The sequence below is a fragment of the Diceros bicornis genome, chromosome 17 (genome assembly GCF_020826845.1).
Source record: "Diceros bicornis minor isolate mBicDic1 chromosome 17, mDicBic1.mat.cur, whole genome shotgun sequence".
Taxonomy (NCBI): Eukaryota; Metazoa; Chordata; class Mammalia; order Perissodactyla; family Rhinocerotidae; genus Diceros; species Diceros bicornis.
Window position 1 is genome coordinate 50358840 of NC_080756.1, and position 22860 is coordinate 50381699.

Consider the following 22860-nt stretch of genomic DNA (forward strand, 5'->3'; position numbering starts at 1 on the left):
GTAGCCACTAGCTGTTACATGTGGCTACTGAGTACTTGAGATGTGGCTACTATAACTGAATTTATAGTCCTATTTAGTTTTTAAAAATTATTTTCCAACATTTTATTATGAAAAATTTCAAACAGAAAACTGTTGAAAGAATTGTAAAATGAATACCCATATGCCAATCTGGATTCTATAAGATTTTATTTTACTGTAATAAGTCAATTATAATAAATCATGTCCTGTTGATTTTTCACTTAAAGGTGGAATAACTGGTGTAATTGGTGCCAATAGACTACTCTTTTTTAAAGTGCTGTTTAATTTTGATTAAATTTAGATAGCCACATGTGGCTTGTGGCTACCCTTTGGACAGAGAAGCTCTGGAGCCTGGCTTGGTGGCCTGTTTGCCATGGAGTGCTATCTGGTTCTTGACACTGCATCCTCTTCAGGGTTGCCATGGAAAGTCACCTGATGTCCACTTCATTGTGCAAGACTACATTGTCATCACTTCAGGTCTCTTATGAAAATAAATATTTCTGTTCAAGTTGTAGACCTTGATGGATGTACAGTATAAAATCATATAATTCTCTTATACTTAGATGTCAACCTCAAGGACAAGGGGAGAAACAATTGCTCTTTGAACCTCCAATGGGCTCAACTTTTGGTTGCTCCTCAAAATAATCTTCATTCTGTGGCTCCTGTTGAATAAGATGATCCACTCAAGATTGAGCAAGGCTGGGGGGAAATAGTCCTTGGATTAAAAACTCTTTAACATATTAACTCTTTGTCCCTATTCTCTAACTTCCTTCTAGCTCTGATTTACTTGTTATACTCTTTCCCCGTTATCTACTAAGTTTGTCGTATTCAAAGCAAGATTGGAGAATAGGTCATTAGGGTTAATATTTTATATTATCTCTGATTTTCTCATACCTTGTTTGTACTGGCCCTTGATTGTAAGCTGCTGGTGGACAATGATCATTAAAAATTAAATTTTGTACAGCACTAGTTTTATGTGAAACTAGATTTTTATAGCATTCACGTCAGGATCCAGCATTCATGGATACATGTCCCCACCTCTACTCCCCCTATGATAAAGAGACCTCTTACAGTAATCGGACTTATTTCCGAGTGCTGGTTCTGCGCCTTATCCCTCCTTTTTCCCTTCATGGGATGGAGCGTCACTACACCAGCACCTAGCACAGTCTTTTCCATATAGTAGGTGCTTCGTAAAAGTTTATCGGACTGGTTGTCTTTTGTACTTACTGCCTTCAGATTATTTGTTTTTGTAACTTAGTCTAAGGTAGAAGAGATTCATTTCTGTCGCTATGGAACCCTTTCAATTACCATGAATTTTGCATATGCGCATACTCATACTGCAGAGTTATATATTTGAACACATTGGATAAGGATGTGTCTTTTGGATGTGGCTCACCTGTGATCCTAATTTCTCATGTATAGACTGAGTAGAGCACTTTTAACTTACTCAACCAAAGCAACAAATACAGCGCAGCATAGAGGAGTAATGAGAATTGGGATGATCTGCCAGGCTCTACTATTCTATTTTATTTATATATTTTCCTTTGAGTTTCCAGATTTTCTGCCTCTACTTCTTATAATTAAGAGTGCAGGCAGATATTTCATCGATATCAGGCTGAGTCTATTCACATGGACATTTTTATGAATATAAATGATGGCTGAGAGTATTTATTTTATATATCCTATTGTTAGACTACTTTGTTTTGATTTGAAATGTGTGAGACCTGTGAACATGGGTTGTGCTGTAAGTTCAACCACTGACCCATATGATTATTTTTAAAGACTATTTTTTTAGAAAAATTTTAGGTTTACAAAAAATTAAGACAAAGGTACAGAGATTTCCCATACATCCCCACCCCCACCCATATGTAGCCTCCCCCGTTATCAACATCTCCCACCAGAGTGGTACATTTGTTACAATTGATGCACCAACATTGACACATAATAATCACTCAACGTCCATAGTTTATATTACAGTTCACTCTTAGTGTACATTCTATGCGTTCGAACAAATGTGTAATGACATGTATCCGTCAGTATAGTATCATACAGAGTATTTTCTCTACCCTAAAAGTCCTCTGTGCTCTGCCTATTCCTTTTTCGCTGCTCCCATCCTCTGGCAACCACTGATCCTTTTATTGTCTCCATAGTTTTATCTTTTCTATGCTGTCATATAGTTGGAATCACATAGTATGTAGCCTTTTAGATGGACTTCTTTCACTTAATAATACACGTTTAAGTTTCTCCATGTTTTTTCACGTCTCTTGATAGCACATTTCTTTTTAGTGCTGGATAATATTCCATTGTCTGGATGTACCACAGTTTATTCATTCACCTGCTACAGGACATCTTGGTTGTTTCCAAATTTTGGCAATTCTGAGTAAAGCTACTATAAACATCCATGTACAGGTTTTTGTGTGAACATTAAGTTTATTGATTATTTTCATAATTGGTTTCCTAGCATTTAGTAATGAGCTAGAATAGAAAATCCAAAAAATTTAATGAAAATAAACAACAATGGTAAATGAATGATTTGAGGGTAAGCTTGAAGTCTGAACTGTGTGATATAGTGGAGAGAACACTGACTGAAGAATCAAAATTCTTAATTATGGCACTACTTCACAGAGCTGTTTTCCCTTTCAACCTGTGAGTAGACTTTATCCCTTGGTGGTGCAGATCCCAAATAGCCATCTGAAATACTTTTTTTGCCATTATTTTTTCATGCTGTCTTATTTCCTGAGATGGCCCGCACTTTTAGTTACCTAGAAATTGGAGAAAGAATGGTTATAGTTTGATTGACTGCTGGAGGCCAGTTGAGACAATATAGAGGATTTTAAGTCTAGAGCATTAGAATGGCTTTATTTTTTTTTTTTTAATGTATGTATATATTTTTTGCAGGGGAAGATTCGCCCTAAGCTAACATCTGTTGCCAATCTTCCTCCTTTTTTTTCTTTCCCCTCCCAAAGCTCCAGTACATATTTGTGTATAGTTGTAAGTTCTTCTATGTGAGCCACCGCCACAGCATGGCTACTGACAGACAAGTGGTGTGGTTCCGCACCCGGGAACCGAACCCAGGCCACTGAAGCAGAGCCCACGGAACTTTAACTGCTAGGCCATCAGGGCTGACTCAGAATAGCTTTTATTGTAAAGATGAGAAGGACAAATGAGGTGGCTAATTAGGGGAACAGGAAACCTCAAACAAGAGGTCTTTTGAGTTTTAATGTAAGACCCAGGAAATTTAATATCACTCAATGATGTAAAGGTTAGGCATTAGGACAAATTACCATGGAGGTAGGAACCTGGCCAGGTGAGGTTACTCCTCACAATAGAGTCATACAGACCATCTTTCCCTGGGAGCTGGTGGTTATTCCAGACATCCTTTACTTCAGTTTAGGACAGGAAGAACTGCGTGCTGCTGTGAAATGATAAGCCACTGAGGTTTGAAGGTGTGACCAGAAAGCTTGCAGGTGTGACTAGAAGCTGTGTGCTAAGCTTCTAGCTGACAAAGTTAATGTTGTCAGGAAGGGATGGGTAAAATGTGTGGTTTCCCAAGTGAAAAAAGGCTTTGCAGCAAAGCAGCCAAGAAATAAATACATGAATGCTTTATTTAGTCATTTTGTGTATGTGGATGTGTGTTTTGCAAAAAAGTGAATTCGGAAGACAAAGTTCAAGAGCATTAAAAACATTCTTCAAATTTCTCATCTTTCTATTTTATTAACTGTGGTTGGGACTAGATGAAGTTTGGTGCTTCCCATTTTGTGCTTCTTTGATCAAAGGGCCATGCTAGGAGTTTCAGTTAGTCTCATCTGAAGTTACTACTGTTACCTTCTGATGCTGGTTGTCTTCTCATTTAAGAAGAAATTTGCCTTATCTAGAAATTCAGAGCTTAGTAATAAAAAGGAACTAGAGCTTAGAGGAAACAGCTACACAATTTGGCTTTTCAATCATTAATTTCATTCTGCCTCTTTCTAAAACTGAAAAATCTAGATTTTGTAGTCAATTTCTCTTAACTTGCACATGTTCATCGAGTACACATGTAGGCTTCGTATCTCTTCTATGTGCTGCAGGTATAATAATGAACAAGACAGATGCACTCACCCTATAGAGTTTATATAGAGGAGACAGACAACTATGTAAGTATAAAAAAGTATTCTTTACCTGTCTAGCTTGCATCATGAGAACTGTCTACCCTCCACCAGCTGGAAGGGTGTAAATCAAAACAGAAAAAAAGCTCAAAGTTACTAACGTCTCCACGGGCAGTAAGATGTAAATAACCAGATCTGAGGTTACAGAATGGTTTTTCTAAAGAGGTAGCAGTGTGCTGCCACATGTTTCCCAGCTCCTAAATTATGCTAATGTGCGTCTCCTCTCCCGTACACACACAAACTTTCCTCCAAGCATCTGCACTCCAAACCTGACATGCTAGGATAGACAACCTAGCTCAGTGTGACAGGATTTCTGGATTTCAGTCTTGGCTCTTCCACTATTTATAGAATCTTGGGAGAGAAAGAAAAAATGAACATTTACCTATTTTGAAGTCTAAGAAATCCTATCTGTAGTGATAATCTCATTGAATTCTTCCAAGTCTAGAAAGTGAGTGATATTCTTATTACCAGGTGAGGAAAATGAGGCTAAAGATTTGGAGTGACTTGTTCAAATGGTTACAGCTAGGGATAATTTGAATCTTAGACCTCAAATAATAATGTTTAGCATTTAATGAGTGTCTCCTATATATTTGCCAGGTCTGATTAGGCACTTTATATACCCTATCTCATTTAATCCTCACAGCAACCTTGGAAGGCAAATATTATCCCTATTTTATTGTGGTGAATCCGAGGTTTAGAGAAGTGAAGTAACTTGCCTCAAATCACACATAGAAGCTAGGGCTGGTGTTTCAAGCCAGATCTGCCTGGTTCCAGAATTCATGATTCGTGGCAGAGGTTTGTTGAAAATCAAGGCCCTTTAGAATCCGTAGTCCATTTTACTCTATGTATTCAGTCATGCCTGATTTTAAACATGGGTCAAGCATTAGCAATAATGTGTCCTTTGGCAAGTCAACTAACCTCTTAACATTGATTTCAACATTTGTAAATTGGGGACGATAATAAATAGCTGTCAGCGTTGAGAGGTTTCAGTACAGTTATACACACAGGTTTCAATATGGTTATACACACAGTAGGTCCTCCAATAAATGATAGTATCTCTGCCACCTTTTCAACAACCATTACTCTTTCTCCCAGCCCTACACCCTATGTTCTCTCAACAGAGCTTCTTTTATTTCTTTATTTTTGGCATTGGGATAAAGGGCTGAGGATCTCTCTCTGTTTTGAGATTGACAAAGCCAACCCAGGATTAGGGTAAAGGGAAGAAAATGCCCAGCAGCAAGTATTCCTGAAGTGTCCAGACTCCACCCATGAAGCTTTGCTTATGTTATTAAATTAAATTAGTCTCTGGGAGGTATTTCAGTGGACTGCCTGCACATGGTGACAAGTGGCAGACCTCAGTGGTGATTCAGAGATTAAAGACTGCGTTGAGGGACAGAAGTAGGCTACTTGAGGGCAAACAACAGGCAGACAGCTAGACTGGGTCCTAGTGGTGAGATCACTCAGTAGACTGTGTCTGTAAAGTAGTTGGGAGGAGATGTGGGGCATGAGCAAACTGAGGAATGGGCAAGCTTTCTAAAGTGTGATGGTTTAGTTGTGGCTAGAGGTGAGTAAGAGAAGAAAAGAATAAGCAAGGAATTTAGTCAGAGCCTGGTGAAGTAGGTGTGGGTTTGCCTCTGCATAATCAATTTCCCCTTGTGTCCCACACCTCACTCCTCTTCCTCCACACTCCATATTAACCACTGCCACTTGATTTGAAGAGCAATGTAAATGGGCCTCATAGAGCTGTACGTCAGAAGATCGACAAGGCCTGTGTCAAATGAAAGCGAACTTTAATGAGAGATTTGGATATACTCTGGCAGGGTCTGGCTCACAGAAACAGAGTTCTAGAAATGAATTTCTTTTAGCTGGAAGGATGTAGATCTTCATGAAATAAGATTCATACACAAAACTCAAGTAGAGGAATAATTCACCAGTATCTCTTAGAAATCAATAGTGAACGTTTTCATACACAACTAGTGGTGTATAAATGGGAACAACTTTTCTGGAGGGCATTTGGTAATAAGTGTCAAAGTTCTTTATTGTATATATCCTTGGACCACGTAGTTTCATGTTTAAAAAATTTTCTTAGGAAAATAGTCAAAAGTACAGGCCAAATTTTTTGTTTGTTTGTTTGGTGAGGAGGATTAGCCCTGAGCTAACATCCGACGCCAATCCTCCCCTTTTTTCTTGAGGAAGATTGGCCCTGGGCTAACATCTGTGCCCATCTTCCTCTACTTTATATGGGACGCCACCACAGCATGGCTTAACAAGCAGTGGGTCCGTGCATACCCGGGATGCGAACCTGCAAACCCCCGGCCACCACAGCTGAGCGCGTGCACTTAACCACTGCACCACCGGGCCGGCCCCCAAGTATTTTTTATAGTAGCAAAAATTGAGAACAATGTAAATGTCCAACAGTAGGAGATTACCTTAATAAATTATGGTATAATCTCTATGGGTAATAACTGTATATGGTTTTAAAATCACATTTTAGATAAATATTTTTTTAAAAGAAGAAACATTTATTGGAAAATAGTAGATCAAAAACGTTGTGTATAGAATGACATCAACTTTGACAGTAAACTTAATGTACGGATAAAAAACTAGAAGAATATACATCAAAGTTTTTATAGTGGAGTTATGGATTTTTTAAAATAGTTTCTAAAATACATTTATCTGCAATAAACATAAATGGAAAAAAGAAATAATCTTTTTTTCAAATAGCAACATGTAAAAGAAATTTTATAACAGGTTATTTATGAGTTAAAGAATCTAGTAATAATAATTCTTCTGTATATGTATATATATATTTATATATATATACATTTTTATCATTTGTTTTTACTAGCAGTTTCTAAGTGTGCTAGTTTTTGTTAAAGATACTAGTTTTTGTTTTCTACAAAGCTGTGTTCCTTTATCTTTTCAGTCCTCAAACAGAGATTTTGATTGTTATTTTGCGAAGAGTACTAAGTGGTTGTTTAGTTGAAATGGAGGAAGATATTGCTCATGACCATTTTTCCCTTCCCGTCAACCTCAGCTTTTATCATACAATTTCCTTTTACCACTTTGGTCAAGAGGAGGGGCAGAAAATTTTGAGTTGTAGTACCACTCAGAGACAATTCATTTCTGCCTTCCGTCTTGCAGCCTCTCACGCATCCAACGGATCCAGGATTGGAAAGGCCAACTTCTCCCACCTCGTTTTTGGGTCAGCTTCCTCCACCTGCATCACTGCATGGCACAGACACAGGTAACATCTGCTTTCATTCCTCCAGATCTTTGTACCTGATTATACTACTAGTCCTACTTATAAAGGAAAGATTCTAGGAATATGGCATTTTATTACAGATGACTTGGCATGAACATGGAATTGATGGGAAAGCATTCTCTATTGATTGCTTTAGGGCTGCATTAACTTGGAAGGATGTGAAAACTAGTTCAGCATTCATGGAGAGTTATTTTCCTTTTTTCAACGTGCTTTGTGTTATCTAAGTGAAGAGGGATTTGGGGGCTTAATTACTTTTTATTTGAGTCTAATGATTTGTATATTATCTTATCAATATTAAAGGAGTCTGTGATAGAAAAAACTCCTTTTCCTTAGGAAATTAGAGAAAATGTGCATAATTAAGATTAGAAAATTTTATAAATTAAAAAACTTTTAAAAGAATTTAGTTACATGTGCAATTTGTTTTCCATATTTCTTGTTTTCTGGATATCATCTTTTCACACTCATTAATATAAGCAACAAGGTAAATTTTAAGTATTTACTGTTTACAATTTTTTTATCTTAATATCATTAATAGATTGAATCCTTTATAGATATTACCTAATGACTGCCCACTGGCAAATTTATTTTCACATAGGCTTTTCTGGCAACATCATTCACTAGAAGACTATTTCTAAAATTTTAATATGCATGGAATCATTTGGGATTAAAAATACAAGTGTCTAGGCTCCAACCTAAGAGATTTTTATTCAGCATATCTTGCATGGGTCACTGGAATCTGGAATGTTAACCAGTCTGCAGTGTTAACCCTCAATAATTCTTTTGCAGATGGTGTGTGGGATACACTTCGGGAAACACTCTGGTAGAGTCATGTTGTAATTTAAAAGAGTGCAAGAACCTTTTAATATTTATATCCAGATCTGGACGTGTATATTAAGTTTTTTTAAAGCCAACATATTTATATTTTTTCAGAATTTCAAAAACATAGAATTTTTGCTTTTAAATTGATAGTTTTAAAATGTCTCAGTAATTTGGGATGGTACCAATTATGCCTAACAATTGTATATGTTTTTTGAACATTTTGAGCTAAATTGGCTGGGTGAATAGGACCCAGGCTATTCAATCTATTGGTAGATTTAAAAAAAATTCTTTCTGTATTTTCTAATAATTATGAGTGTAATCACTAGGAGAATAAATGACTTTATCAGAGATATGAAAGGTTTTCCATTTCTAAAATAAATCAAGCTCAGTCTACAAGCCATAGGCACTGAAAGGAGTTAATAAACACACAGCCCAGCCACATACACGTACACATATACACACATACCTTTTAATCCTGGTATGTTCCTATAGACTGACATTTTAATTTCTCTTTAGACAGAAATCATCCTGTTGCAAAGTTTTAATGCAAAATATATTTCTCTTCTTACTCTAGACATGAGCAATCAGGAAGTGATTTATTCCTCCTTGAGAGTTCTTCAGTCTCCTTCAGAGTCACAAAGTAGATTAAAGCCTTGTGGTACTAAAAGGCCTGGGAAAACAGATGACAAAGGTATCTGTTTTAAGCATCTAGATTCACCTGTCTCTTATGGATTCTCAAACTTTAGACTTTTGAAAAAAGTGTTCCTATCTGTGCTTCAGGTTCTCAGAGGGTAATATGAAATCATAATTGTGTAGACTAGTAGGACAAGCCTTTTTTTTTTTTAAAGTTTGTGAGAATGGAGAAATTAATGAATTCTTTTAAATTTGAGAAGCTAATGGAATGTTTTCATTCTAATTTGTTTAAGAGGAATTCATGAGGCCTTTAAAAGTAAAGGATAGGGGCCAGCCCCGTGGCTTGGTGGTTGGGTGCACGCACTCAGCTGCTGGCGGCCCAGGTTCGGATCCCGGGCGCACACCGGCACGCTGCTTGTCGGGCCGTGCTGGTATGGCGTACCACGTGCAGCGGCTGGCAGGATGTGCAACTATGACATACAACTATCTGCTGGGGCTTTGGGGAGAAAAAGGGAAAAAAAATAAATAAATAAAAGTAAAGGGCAGACTAGAGTCTCAAGAAAAGATTACATTTTCTAGAGAAATAAAAGTCTTACAGAATGAGAAATGAAAAATATGCATTACAAACAATATTTTTATTCAGACAAAAGATATTTTAGATGTCTTAAATATTTACCAAACATTAATGGCAATGAAGAAGCAAAAATGTTCAAATTAAAAGGAACATTCTAATTTTTCTATTCTCTCTCTCTCCCCTCAAATATTGTCACAAATCTAAATTAAGAATAACTTTTACTTGTTTAATTTAGTGACAGAGATACAATTTTTAGATTGTAAGGACCTGAAAAGTAGGAGGATAAACGTAGTATTGACTACAAACAAATAGAACTGATGAAAAAAAAGGAAGTTGATTTTTGGAAACTCCTTTAAGGATGAACCCCAATCACATTTGCAGCTTCAGAATATCCACTACTGGCCACCAATTTCTCAAGAATATTGACTGCTTTGTCCTTCATCTTCATGGTTAATCGTGATCATAGGAAGGAGTATACATGTCAGTGTGGATTCTCATAAATGTGTATTGTGTCTATTGCCATCTGTGCTTTTGTCAGGGATATACTTTTAAAATCCTGTAGGACTGTTCCTGTGTGTAGGATTTCTACAATGGGTGTATGTCAGTCAGAAATCTGAAACTTTAAAACTGTAATGACTAGACCACAAATTTAAATCAATTTGTATGATATAGTTTTGTAAAATTTTTGGAGAAGATTGTCTTTTTGTTCCAAATGGTGTCCTAGGTTAAGGTTAGTAGCGGGTGAGGCTCTATTCCTAATGATTATTTTCTTCCTTCTTTGTTTAAAGAGTTTTCAGTGACCTGGCATCTCATTGTAGTGACTCTTGGGATCCTCTGCTTAATTCTATTGGTGACAGTCACAGTGTTGGGGACAAAGAGTGAGTAATTGGAATATATCCTTCAAGTCTGAGTAACAGCAGTAAGCACTAACTGTGCAGATATTAACCAGGATCCAATAACTGTTCCTTGGCTGTAATTGGGGAGTGTTCCAGGTGGCTCTTTTTTGGTGATTTTTCCTCAGACACATCACAGTGTCATTTTCATTTTACTTACCTATCCCACTGACTATGTCAGTAATGAACTTTTTTATTCTGTATAATACATGGTAACATTCCTTCTGGTGCAGGACAGTAATATTCTGCCTTCCGAGTTTAGATCATTGTGAATTTTAGATAGACATTCTTTGCGAAACAACTGTTCAAAAGAAATTATGACTTTCTCTTGACTTTTTCTAAGTATACAATGAAGAAATGGTTTAGTAAAAAGAGTGATCCTATGTGTGGATGTTAGATGATCTTGAATTCAACATTTATCTTTTATTTGAATTCCGTGACGTCTTTAGAGAAAATCATTAATATGTTACACTCAGATAAAATTACATATTTGAATCTTCCTCTCGTTTCTCCTATGGATATTCCATCTACTCCAATAATAATGGTGCTATCTCTTCAGGTTTGTTAATGCAGATTTTCATTTCATTTCAGTGTTGCTAAATGTTGATTGATTTTCACTTTGGTGCCTATTTGTAAACGATGTGCTAACTGTTAAAAAGAAACTAAACTGAATAGTAAGGTGTTGCCATTATAAGTTTATGCAGATAGCTTATTTTATTTATTTTACACTTAAGTTGCTAATAGTGAGAAATTTGATGTTTCTATTTCTGTGGTCAGTTTATTGAGGTGTTACTTTCTAAATGTCAGATTACTAATTAAAGTAATGAAATGGGTTGTTTGTCAAAGTGAGACTTTTTCTCCATTAAATTTCAACATTTAAGCATTATGAGTACTTTTTTGTGTTGTATCTATGTTATTAATTTTAGTTTTTCAGTATATTCAAGAAAAACATCAACAGGAGGAAATTCTACGAAATCTCAGTCAAAAGTACCACAATATAAAAAATGATAGCTACTTAAAGGAGCAACTTCTGACAAAGAAGACTTTAGAATATGACATTCTCAAAAATGAAACTCTTCAGCAGAAAAAGGAACTGGACTCACTCTTTATAGGAAAGAAGAGATGTCGTAGAAAACAGGAGAGCTTTTCAAAGTCTTTGCAAAATACAGGTATTTTGGATACAGGAGGAAATCTTGAATGAAAGATTGCATGTTTTTTCGTTATTTTTTCCCCTCCAGAGGCTTTGAGGCCTAACAAACAGGCGTACGGTATATGCTAGAGATCTGTGTCTGCTGGACAACTTTACACTGTGCCTGTTGGATGTAGTGGGTATTTGGGTTTATGTGTTTCAAACATGGGATTAAGACCCCAGAAGCCATGTTTGGATTAGTGGAGCCCTATGTTTCCAAAATTCAATGGCGGTTCTTGCATTCCTACTTCTCCTAGAAGGTGAAATAATATGTCAGCTCCCCTGAAAATTTGGGTCATTTTGGAACTGTGGGCAAATTAGACACTCCTATTTTTTGCTGACATGAAATATGGAGGCTATCAGTAAAAACATACTTAGGCACTAGTGGGCACAAGGCCTTTTATTTGGATGCTGTTGTAAAGATAATTGTGTGTGTGTGTGTGTGTGTGTGTGTGTGTGTGTATGTATCCATTCTGCCCTGACTTCAGATATATGGTCTATTTGTGATCAATACATATTCCCCAGTACATCTGTAAGATTCGCCATAGTGTTGATGCTTGTGCGACTCTGTGTGATGATACCATTAAAAACATCCAAGAGATAAGAATATTAAATCTCATACAGTAAACTCTGTTATCATGCATGACAATGAAATGAATTGACCTGGTTAATCAACAACTACTAAATATTTGTTTAGGATTTAGAGTTTACAAAGAGATTTTGCATATTTAGTATCATTTAGTTATGGTAGTTAATAGAAATTCACTGTCTTTATTACTAGAGGATCAATAATATTTTTAAAATTTGGTATATTGTAAAATACATGAGGAGGAAAAAATCCAAAGAATAATGTTTATTTTATTTAGAAGGCATTCCAGAATCTTCTTTTGAATTTTATTTTATTATTTTTAAAACACCTTCATTGAGGTATTATTATTATACAAAGAACTGCACATATTCAATGTATGCAATTTGAGGCACTTGGGCCTGTGCATATATCTGTGCAACCATTCACAATGTGAGCAATAGACATATCCGTCATCTCCAAATTTTCCTCCTGTTCCTTTTTTTGTGTATGGCAAGAACACTTAACATGAGATCTACCCTTTTAACAAGTTTTTAAGTGCACAATTCAGTATTGTTAACTGTAGGCACTATGTTGTACAACAGATCTCTAGAACTTATCTTGTATAATTGAAACTATATACCCATTGAACAACAACTCCTCATTCCCCGACCCCCACCCCACCCCAGTCCTGGCAACCGCCATTCTACTTGCTGTTTCTCTGAGTTTGACTATTTTTTATGTCTCATGCAAGTGGAATCATGCAGTATTTGTCCTCCTGTGATTGGCTTATTTCACTTAGCACAATATTCTCAAGCTTTATCTACGCTGTCGCATATGCCAGAATTTCCTTGTCTTTAAGGCTGAATAATATTCTGTTGTATGTATGTACCGCATTTTCTTTATCCATTCATCCATCGGTGGACTTTGGGTTGTTTCCATATCTTGGGTATTGTGAATAACGCTGCAATGAATATGAGAGTGCAGATATCTCTTGGCCTTCTAGAATATGGATGAACCTCATATTATCATTCTTGATAGCTATTAAGAGTATTTATAGAGGGCTGATAAATATATTACTCTGCTTAACAGAATACCAGACGACAAGAAGTTTAATGTTTCACCTTATATGTTGTAGGCAAACTCTGTGAAGACCACGGGTCCTGTTGTGGAGGAAAGTGTTATTATTTTACCACTGAAAAAAAAGACTGGAAGGGATGTAAACAGACTTGCCAAAGTTGCAGTTTATCTCTTTTGAAGATAGATGATGAAGATGAACTGGTATCATGGATTGTTATGTTCACTTTTATTCTCTTGCACTCTGTGTGCCATTCTTGGACCCAAGATATTGAGGACAGGAGGGAGTCCAGAAAGAGGGACCTGTAGTTATTCTTTGTGTTGTGTCTCTTGAGTGAGCAAAAATTGTTAAGATAGTTAAGAGTCAACCAGGAGACCCCTGCCTGCTAATAGGCATATGATCTTGTTACTAAACATTCAATACACATTATCTATCCTGACAACCTTTATTATTTCTAAAATAGAAACCCCCTTGAAGGTGCAGTTTGGGTCTTTGCAATCACCTCCCTCTCTAAGGAGTCTGCAGGGGAACTTGCTCATGGAGAAGTATGCTTTTCCTTCGATGAAGTACTTAAGCCTTTGGTGAATCGCAGCCTGGACCCAGCGGTTCTTTCTCCACATAAAGTGGCAGTTAAGAGCCCTGAGGCAGTGTAGTCTGGTAGTTACTATTAGGAATACAGGGGCCTGGGGTAAAATCCAGCTCTGCCACTTACTGGCTGGGTGACCTTGCGTAAAGTACTTAACCTCTCTGGGCCCCAGTTTTCCTATTTACAAAATGGAGATAATAATGAGGAACATACAAGTGATAACAATTTTACAAATTAGCCTTATGGTGGTTTTCATTGCATCTTTAGGTAACATTTACTTGATCACTATTCTTATATATTACATCAAGATGTATAGCTTTCAAAAAGAATTATAAAAAGAGAAAATGCAGTGACAACAATATCAAAATTATCTTTTTAATTTATTACTAATAAAAACTATCTACAAACATAAAATGTGTTTTTATAGAGAGATGTTTGTAAAGATCAGACTGAAACCTCTATTTATCTTTTAGGAAAACAACACAAAATTTATATGCAAATCTAATAGATGTTTTAAATCACAACATAAAAGAATTTATGAGATCAAGTCATAAAATAAGTTTTTATGTTTGTTGCAGTAAAACAAGGTTAAATTTAAACCTATATTTTAAAATACATTGTCATTTAATCAGACATTATGTGATATGTCACTTTGATATATTACATTATAGGACAGTAAATATTTCCAAATACTTCCCTTTTTCCCCTCACCTCTTCCAACTATTGAACTACTGCCAGTCTTTCAGTTTTGAAGCTGAATGCTGAAGGCTCCCAGGCACATCTCCCCAGATATACCTGTTGTTTTAATAAATTTATTTTAAAGATTCCTTTTTTCACTTAAGAATATGTAATATCATTTTTCTCCATGCTTAAGTATTTTTCTGGAACATGATTTTTGAATGGTTTCATAAAGTTCATAAATTATTCAACAAGTCTCCTATTGTTAGATATTTAGATTTTAAAATTTTCCATTTTTTAAATAATCTATGAGACTGGCAACCATTTTTAACATAAATAACCCCGGGGGCCAGCCTGGTGGCATAGTGGTTAAGTTCGTGTGCTTCACTTCGGTGGCCCAGCATTTGCAGGTTCGGACCCCGGGCCCAGACGTACACGCTGCTCATCAAGCCATGCTGTGGCAGCATCCCACATACGAAATAGAGGAAGATTGGCACAGATGTTAGTTCAAGGCCAATGTTCCTCACCAAAAATAAATAAATAAATAAAATAATCTTGTAGAAAATTACTTTGAAAAATGAAAATACAGGAATTGTGGGGAGAGAAGGTTTTCTAGAAGGAGGGATGAAGGATGATGTAGCAGAGTAGTGGCCTTAGAAACAATTGGGCCCTTTACCTGTCCTTTTCATTCATCTGACAGGTGGGAATTTAGTCACATGATATATTTTGTTTCCTTTATAGGCCTTCCTTCAACCCCAGACTTATGGAAACTACTACTGGATTGGATTATCATATAATGCAGAGGAAAGGAAGTGGAAATGGATTGACAATGGCACATTTTCTGGAACGTAAGTCTCTAGAATGGATTCAAACTCTAATATTGGTGTTGGGGTTGGAAGGATTGTATCTAAAAGGAATCTTCTCGTATTTTGCACAGCTTAAATCATTTTCAAGTAGACATCATTGGTCAGAATAAGTAGAATGATTAGGAAAGTGTTTTAGGAAGTATAGTTAAAAAGGAAGAGATGTGTCACACAGAGTTATTAATAACAATAAAATTATGATGCTAAACACATGCTCAGAAGTATGTGTTATGAGGTACACAAAATAAAACAAAATCATAAAGTGAAGTGATATGGAGAGATTGAACCATCCTGACTCAGTCAAAGTGATCCCTCCCACAACATTAAATGAATATTTTAAGTATCCCAAGAATTCCTTTGAAACTCCTTTACTTTATTAGTTTATATTATTTATAAACATAAATGTATGTGAGTATATACACACACACGCACACACCCCTGCACTATGGTTCTTCAATTTTGAAGTGCAGAATTTTGTAGACTCTTATGTTTAAATTTAGTTATAATCTGCTGTTAAACTGTTCCATGATTTTTCAAAAATCTGAACTGTTACGTTATTTATTTCTAGAAATTGTTTCATGTTTCCAAATCTTTCTAGTTACTCATATTTTCAAGCCGTCTTTTATTTCTTGAAAGATGCTAAACATTGCTATTTTATATTTGATATCTGGTAATTCTTATATTTGAAGTTTTGTGGGTCCACTCTATTGTTTCTGCTGGCTTTTGCTCACGACGCCATTTTCTTTGTAGAGTTTAGTGATTTTTTTTTTTTTTTCTTTTTTGAGCTGCTGTGGAAATTATTCAAGGACTGAGATGAAGGTGGCTCCTCAAGATAGAATTTGCTTTTGTTGGATGCCTTGGGGCTCTGAGTCAGGGCCACTTTTAAAAATTATTATTATTTTTATTGAGGTCATAATAGTTTATAACATTGTGAAATTTCAGTCGTACAATATTATTTATCTGTCACCATATATATGTGCCCCTTTAACCCTTATGCCCACCCCCCAACCTTCTTCTCCTCTGGTAATCACTACTCTGTTCTCTTTGTCCATGTATTTGTTTATCTTCCACATTTGAGTGAAATCATATGGTGTTTGTCTTTCGCTGTGTGGCTTATTTCACTTAACATAATACCCTCAAGGTCCATCCATGTTGCTGCAAATGGGGAGATTTTGTATTTTTTTATGGCTCAGTAGTATTCCATTGTATATATATACCACATCTTCTTTATCCATTCATCAGTCGATGGGCACTTGGGTTGATTCCACATCTTGGTTATTGTGAATAATGCTGCAATGAACAATGCTGCAATGCTGCAATAGGGGTGCATAAGTCTCCTTGAATTGTTGATTTCAAGGTCTTTGGATAAATACCTAGTAGTGGGATAGCTGGGTGTGTGCTATTTCTATTCTTAATTTTTGAGAAATCTCTCTCTATATATATATTCCATAGTGGCTGCACCACTTTGCATTCCCACCAGCAGTGTATGAGGGTTCTCTTTTCTCCACATCCTCTCCAACTTTTGCTCTTTTTTGTCTTGTTGATTACAGCCATTCTAACAGGTGTAAAGTGATATCTCAGTGTAGTTTTGATTTGCATTTCCCTGATGATTAGTGATGTTGAACATCTTTTCATGTGCTTATTGGCAATCTGTATATCTTCTTTGGAAAAATGTCTGCTCATATCCTCTGCCCATTTTTTGATTCGGTTGTTTTTCTGTTGTTGTTGAGTTGTGTGAGTGGGTTATGAATTTTGGAGATTAACCTTTGCTGCATATATGACTTGCAAATATTTTCCCCAGTTGGTGGGTTGTCTTTTCGTTTTGTTCCTGGTTTCCTTTGCCCTGAAGAAGCTCTTTACTCTGATGAAGTTCCATTTGTTCGTTTTTTCTTTTGTTTCCCTTGTCTGAGTAGACAAGGGTATTTGAAAAGATCCATCTAAGACTGATGTTAAAGAGTGCACTGTCCATATTTTCTTCTAGGAGGTTTAGGGTTTCACGTCTTCCTTCAAGTCTTTAATATAGTTTGAGTTAATTTTTGTGTATGGCAAAAGATAAAGGTCTACTTTCATTCTTCTGCTTGCGGCTGTCTAGTTTTCCCAGCACCATTTATTGAAGAGATTTTCCTTTCTCTGTTGTATGTTCTTGGCTCCTCCTTCAAAGATTTGCTGTCTGTAGATGTGTGGTTTCATTTCTGGGATTTCAATTCTGTTCCATTGGCCTGTGTGTCTGTTTTTGTGCCAGTACCATGCTGTTTTGATTACTATACCTTTGTAATATATTTTTAATTCAGGGATTGTGATGTCTCCAGCTTTGTTCTTTTTTCTCAGGATTGCTTCAGCTATTCGGGGTCTTTTGTTACCCCATATGAATTTTAGGATTCTTTGTTCTATTTCTATGAAGAATGTCCTTGAGATTCTGATTGGGATTGCATTGAATCTGTAGGTTGCTTTAGGTAGTGTGGACATTTTAACTATGTTTATTCTTCCAATCCATGTTCATGGAATATCTTTCTATTTCTTTATGTCATCATCGATTTCTTTCAATAATGTCTTATAGTGGTTTTTATTCCTCATTTTGTTAATGTGGTGTATCACATTGATTGATTTGCACATTTTGAACCATGCCTGCATCCCTGATGTAAATCCCACTTGATCATGGTGTATGATCCTTTTAATGTATTGCTGTATTTGGTTTACCAATATTTTATTGAGGATTTTTGCATCTATGTTCATCAGTGATATTGGCCTCTAATTTTCCTTCTTTGTATTGTCTTTTTCTGGCTTTGAGATCAGGATGATTTTGGCCTTGTAAAATGTGTTAGGAAGTATTCTGTCTTCTTCAATTTTTGGAATAGTTTCAGAAGGATAGGTATTAAATCTTTTTGAATATTTGGTAGAATTCTCCAGAGAAGCCATCTGGTCCTGGATTTTTATTTTTTGGGAGGTTTTGATTACTGTTTCAGTCTCTTTACTTGTGATTGGTCTATTCAGATTGTCTGATTCCTCTCAATTCAGTTTTGGGAGCTTGTATGAGTCTATGAATTTATCCATTTCTTCTAGATTGTCCAACTTCTTGGCATATAGTTTTTCATAGTATTTTCTTATAATCCTCTGTATTTCTGAGGTGTCCATTGTAATTTCTCCTCTTTCACTTCTAATTTTATTTATTTGAGCCTTCTCTCTTTTTTTCTTAATGAGTCCAGCTAAGTATTGGTCAATTTAGTTTATCTTCTCAAAGAACCAGGTCTTAGTTTCATTGATCCTTTCTACTGTTTTTTTTTTTTGGTTTCAATTTCATTTATTTCTGCTCTAATTTTTATGATATCCATCCTTCTGCTGACTTTGGGCTTTGTTTGTTCTTTTTTTCCTACTTCTGTTAGGTGTAGTTTAAGATTGATTATTTGAGATTTTTCTTGTTTATTTAGGTAGGCTCATATTGCTATGAATTTCCCTCTTAGGACCGCTTTTGCTGCATCCCATATGTGTTGGTATGGTGTATTTTCATTTTCATTTGTCTCCAGATATTTTTTGATTTCTCCTTTGATTTCTTCAGTGATCCATTGATTCTTCAGTAGCATGTTGTTTAGTCTCTATATATTTGTCACTTTCCCAGCTTTTTTCTTGTAGGTGATTTTTAGTTTTCTAGCATTATGGTCAGAAAAGATGCTTGATATGATTCCAATCTTCTTATTTATTGAGGGTTGCTTTGTTTCCCAACATATGTTCTATCTTTGAGAATGTTCATGTGCACTTGAGAAGAATATGTATTCTGCTGTTTTTGGATGGAGTGTTCTATATATATCTATTAAGTCCATCTGGTCTACTTTTTCATTTAATTCCAGTATTTTCTTGTTGACTTTCTGTCTGGATGGTGTATCCATTAATGTAAGTGGGGTTTTAAGGTCCCTTAGTATTGTTGTGTTGCTATTAATATCCCCTTTTAGGTCTGTTGATAGTTGCTTTATATACTTTGGCGCTCCTGTGTTAGGTGCATATATATTTGTAAGCCTTATGTCCTCTTGCTGGAAAGTCCCTAGGTCACTGCAGTTTGGGGAAGGAGGGGATATCTCCTTACTGCCTCCTGGAGGGTCCAGCACCTCCACCTTCAGGCGTATGGCTGCATGGGTCTCTCAGATGTCTATTGTGTTGTGTGAGTGTCCTCCGTTGGTTTATGAATGTCCTTTTCATTGCGTCCTAGGGAGGAGAGTCTAAGGGAAGAGCTCACTCTGCCAAGATCCTGACATCACCCGTTTTCCAGGGCTACTTTTATTTCTAAATATGGGCCCTCCAAGTAGTGTAATTCTGGGCTGCAAACCTACAAATGATGTCATGCAGGAAATTACCTTAAGGTAATCTCAGCCTGTAAGTACACTTTCAGGCAAACAATCTCTGAGGTCACAGAACAGAAAGGCTCATGGACCAAATAAACATACTTAAATTGTATAGTTAATTAAATTAATTTAAAACACATTGCACTATGTCGAGGGAAAGAAATGGAATGCCTCTCACACTTGGATGAGTTGGGTAGGTTGTCACATTTAGGATGAGGTGCTAGGGGGTGAAAGGATCACCTGAATCCTGGGTTAGGCAATCTTCGTATGGCCTGACTCTCTCTGCCCCATAACCCTTCCTGATGATGGTGTGGTTTCTAGGGCCAGACTTGAGATTCAAGTAAAGGGTCTCAACAGACACAAGGTTCTTGTGCCCAGCATACACATTTTCTCTATCCAGGAGATGCAGGAGCATGTAAGCCTGACCACAGCTGCAGCTTTCTAATTAACCTTATGAGCAGCTATGGATTTTATTTGAGTTTCTTAGACAGAGGGCCAGAATGAGTGTCACCAATGGGTGGGGAACTTCGGACCTCATGAATGTTGAGTATCTATGTGTGTCATGTATATTTGGAGTATTATATTTAGTGTCTACATTGTTCTTTCTTCCTTTTCTACGTTTAGCACACATATGCTCTACTTTCTGTATCTATACCTCACGTCCCATAGGTTACTAACTTACTTATCCATACTTAATACATCTTATGTGTTCTGCCTATGCCTCACAAGCTACTTAGTTTCATTTATCTTCCTTCTTTGTTTCTCTTTATTCCTGTAGCCTATTTTAATGTTCTTAAATAATATAGCAAATGCAAATTATATGAGAGATGATTTATGGTTTTGAACTCTTAGGTGCGATTATTCATTTTCTCTTATAAGTGCAAGGTTCAAAGACAGTTCTTGGGTGGTTTATACTGAAGATATATCCCTTTGGGGTCTCAACTCTTTATAGCTTGCCTTCTGTTTAGAATCTTGGGTGCAATTCATTATTCAGCCTACTACATCAATTAAGGGTAAAATGACTTCAGAGCTTCACCTACCCTTTTGAGTTCCCATCTTTACTTAACCCTCAGCCTGAGTATGAATTTGTTTCTTTCCAGTTCATAAATTTATTGAAGAAGTTTTAAATTTATTTTCAGCATTTTTAATTATTTCAATAGGAAGATAGTTCTGGTGTCTAACTTACCACTTTGCTAAAATAGAATTCCTGCATTTAGATATTTTTCAATGGATTGTCATATTTTAGCTAATAATTATTAACTATGGGGTAGAGAAAGAAAAGAAACAAAACAAATTAAAACATCAATTAAACAATTTCATCTCTGGCTATATTCCAATTCTGCTTTTTCTCTTTAAGGTATATGCACATGAGACCCGGTTATCTCTGTCACAGAAATTCAGTTCTTCTCCTTTTTAATCTCTTGCTTTTACTGAAAAAATTAACATAAGAGAGCAGGTTTGCTATATATTCTGGTCCCTTAGCAATATTACAAGGTAATTTTGCCTTCTGAAAAAAAATTCCCAGTGTGGAATAGAATCAAAGATTACGGGTGTGATCCAGAGGCTGTTATTCTATTTAACAGGATAAGAGCAAAAGAAAATCTTTCAGTGATGAAGTTGTGATTAACATTTCCATATTCCAGATCTTTAGGCAACACACTTAAAAAGATGATGATTTATGTTATTGTAAGCTTCAGAATTCAACAGTTGACCATATATGTTTTCTGTTCTACAGTAAATCTACAATAGTGAGTTTGCCTACTGGGATAGGACAATGTGCATTTTTAAGCTCAACAAGAATAACAAATGTTGATTGCTCCAAAACCTATAATTGTATCTGTGAGAAGAGAATTGACTGTGTTTCCACTGGCTGCTTCAAGTAGAGACAGAAGAAAGGGTGAGTTGGAATTTTGTCCTTTTTTGTTTGTTTTTTTCCTGTGATAATTTGTGATTATTTACAAATTAATGTTTTTGACAGCAGGACTTATTCCATTGTGGAAAAAGAGATGAGTTGGAAGAGGAAGAAAATGCTCTTTTGGACCGTGATTTAAGAGATCAGATGCCGGCTGTCTTCTAGGGGAAGCGGGGAAGATTTTGTCTTTGGAAATCAGTTACCCCTCTCTTTAATGACCCTGAGAAATTCTCTCTTTCTGTTTCCCTGAACTACCCACAGAGCCAATTAGACAGCTCTGGATCTTCCTTATCCATAGGATAAATCATTTCAATAGGCTTAGGCTTGGAGAGATGGCACAATAAAGAACTAAAAAAATAGTTATCCTGCCCATCCCTCATTTAGATGCTTACTTCTCATTTAACATTGAAACGATAGTACCAGGAACTCTCATATAACCTTTACCCATAGTTACCATTTGTTTATATTTTGCTCTAGCTGCACTTTACAGTTCTCTTTCTCTTTCTATACTGATCCATTTGATAATAAATTGGGGACATTATGTTCCTTTGTCTAAATATTTTACAAGAACAAGGACTTTGTCTTTTATAACCATAGTACAATTATCAAAATCAGGAAATTTAACATTTCTACACTACTATGATTTCATCTATAATCCATATGCAAATTTTGTCAACTGTCCCGACAATGTCATTTATAGGTATTTTTCCTCCATGTTCAGGATCATGCAATACATTTAGTTGTGATGTCACTTTAGTTTCCTTTAATCTGGGACAATTCCTCAGGATTTCTTTGTTTTCCTTGACCTTGACATTTTAATAATCAACCTTATTGAGTCATACATTCATGCAATAAAATGCATCTTTTTTAAATCATGAGATCAATGGGTTTTTAACAAATGTGTACACCTCTTAAATACCATCAAATCAAGACAAAGAACATTTTCATCACCTCCAAAAGTTCTTTTCTGCCCCTCCCCACCCACTTGGCCCCAGACAACCAGTGACATGCTTTCTGTCACTATAAATTAGTTTTGCCTATTATGGAATTTCATACATCATGTGCTGTTTTGTCTCTGGCTTATTTTTGCTCAGCATGTTTTTGAAATTAATTCATGTTCTTTCATGTATCATCAGTTCATTCTTTTTGTTACTGTGTAGTATTGCATGGTACGGATATACCATAATTTGTTCATCCACTTATGGACATTTGATGTGTTTCCAGTTTTTGGCTATTATGAATTAACTTACCATGAACATTTATGTGCCAGTCTCTGTGTGGACATGTGTTTTCATTTCTTTTTATTAAATA

The 22860-nt window shown here is 36.0% G+C and overlaps 1 protein-coding gene across 2 annotated transcripts; it reads left to right on the top strand.

Moving 5' to 3' along the window:
- Positions 1–323: 323 nt before the first annotated feature.
- LOC131416323 (T-cell surface glycoprotein YE1/48-like) lies at positions 324–22546 on the top strand. 2 transcript variants are annotated; one of them, XM_058558771.1, is made up of 9 exons: positions 324–495; positions 7308–7410; positions 8822–8938; positions 10243–10332; positions 11274–11516; positions 13240–13382; positions 15185–15291; positions 21373–21534; positions 21619–22546. In XM_058558771.1, exons 1-8 carry the CDS (start codon positions 439–441, stop codon positions 21518–21520), a joined length of 1008 nt encoding a protein of 335 aa, XP_058414754.1. In that variant the 5' UTR covers positions 324–438; the 3' UTR covers positions 21521–21534; positions 21619–22546. The 2 variants fall into 2 exon arrangements, with proteins under 2 accessions (XP_058414754.1, XP_058414755.1); XM_058558772.1 differs by lacking the exon at positions 21619–22546 and adding an exon at positions 19505–19655 and having other exon boundaries at positions 21373–21433.
- The last annotated feature ends 314 nt before the right edge of the window (positions 22547–22860 follow it).

Bases quoted from the DNA above. Each gene is read 5' to 3' on its own strand.
- LOC131416323 (XM_058558771.1), top strand. From the start codon at position 439: ATGGAAAGTCACCTGATGTCCACTTCATTGTGCAAGACTACATTGTCA. The intron at 7,411-8,821 runs GTAACATCTGCT...TTCTTACTCTAG, and splicing joins ACTGCATGGCACAGACACAG to ACATGAGCAATCAGGAAGTG. The intron at 10,333-11,273 runs GTGAGTAATTGG...TATTAATTTTAG, and splicing joins CACAGTGTTGGGGACAAAGA to TTTTTCAGTATATTCAAGAA.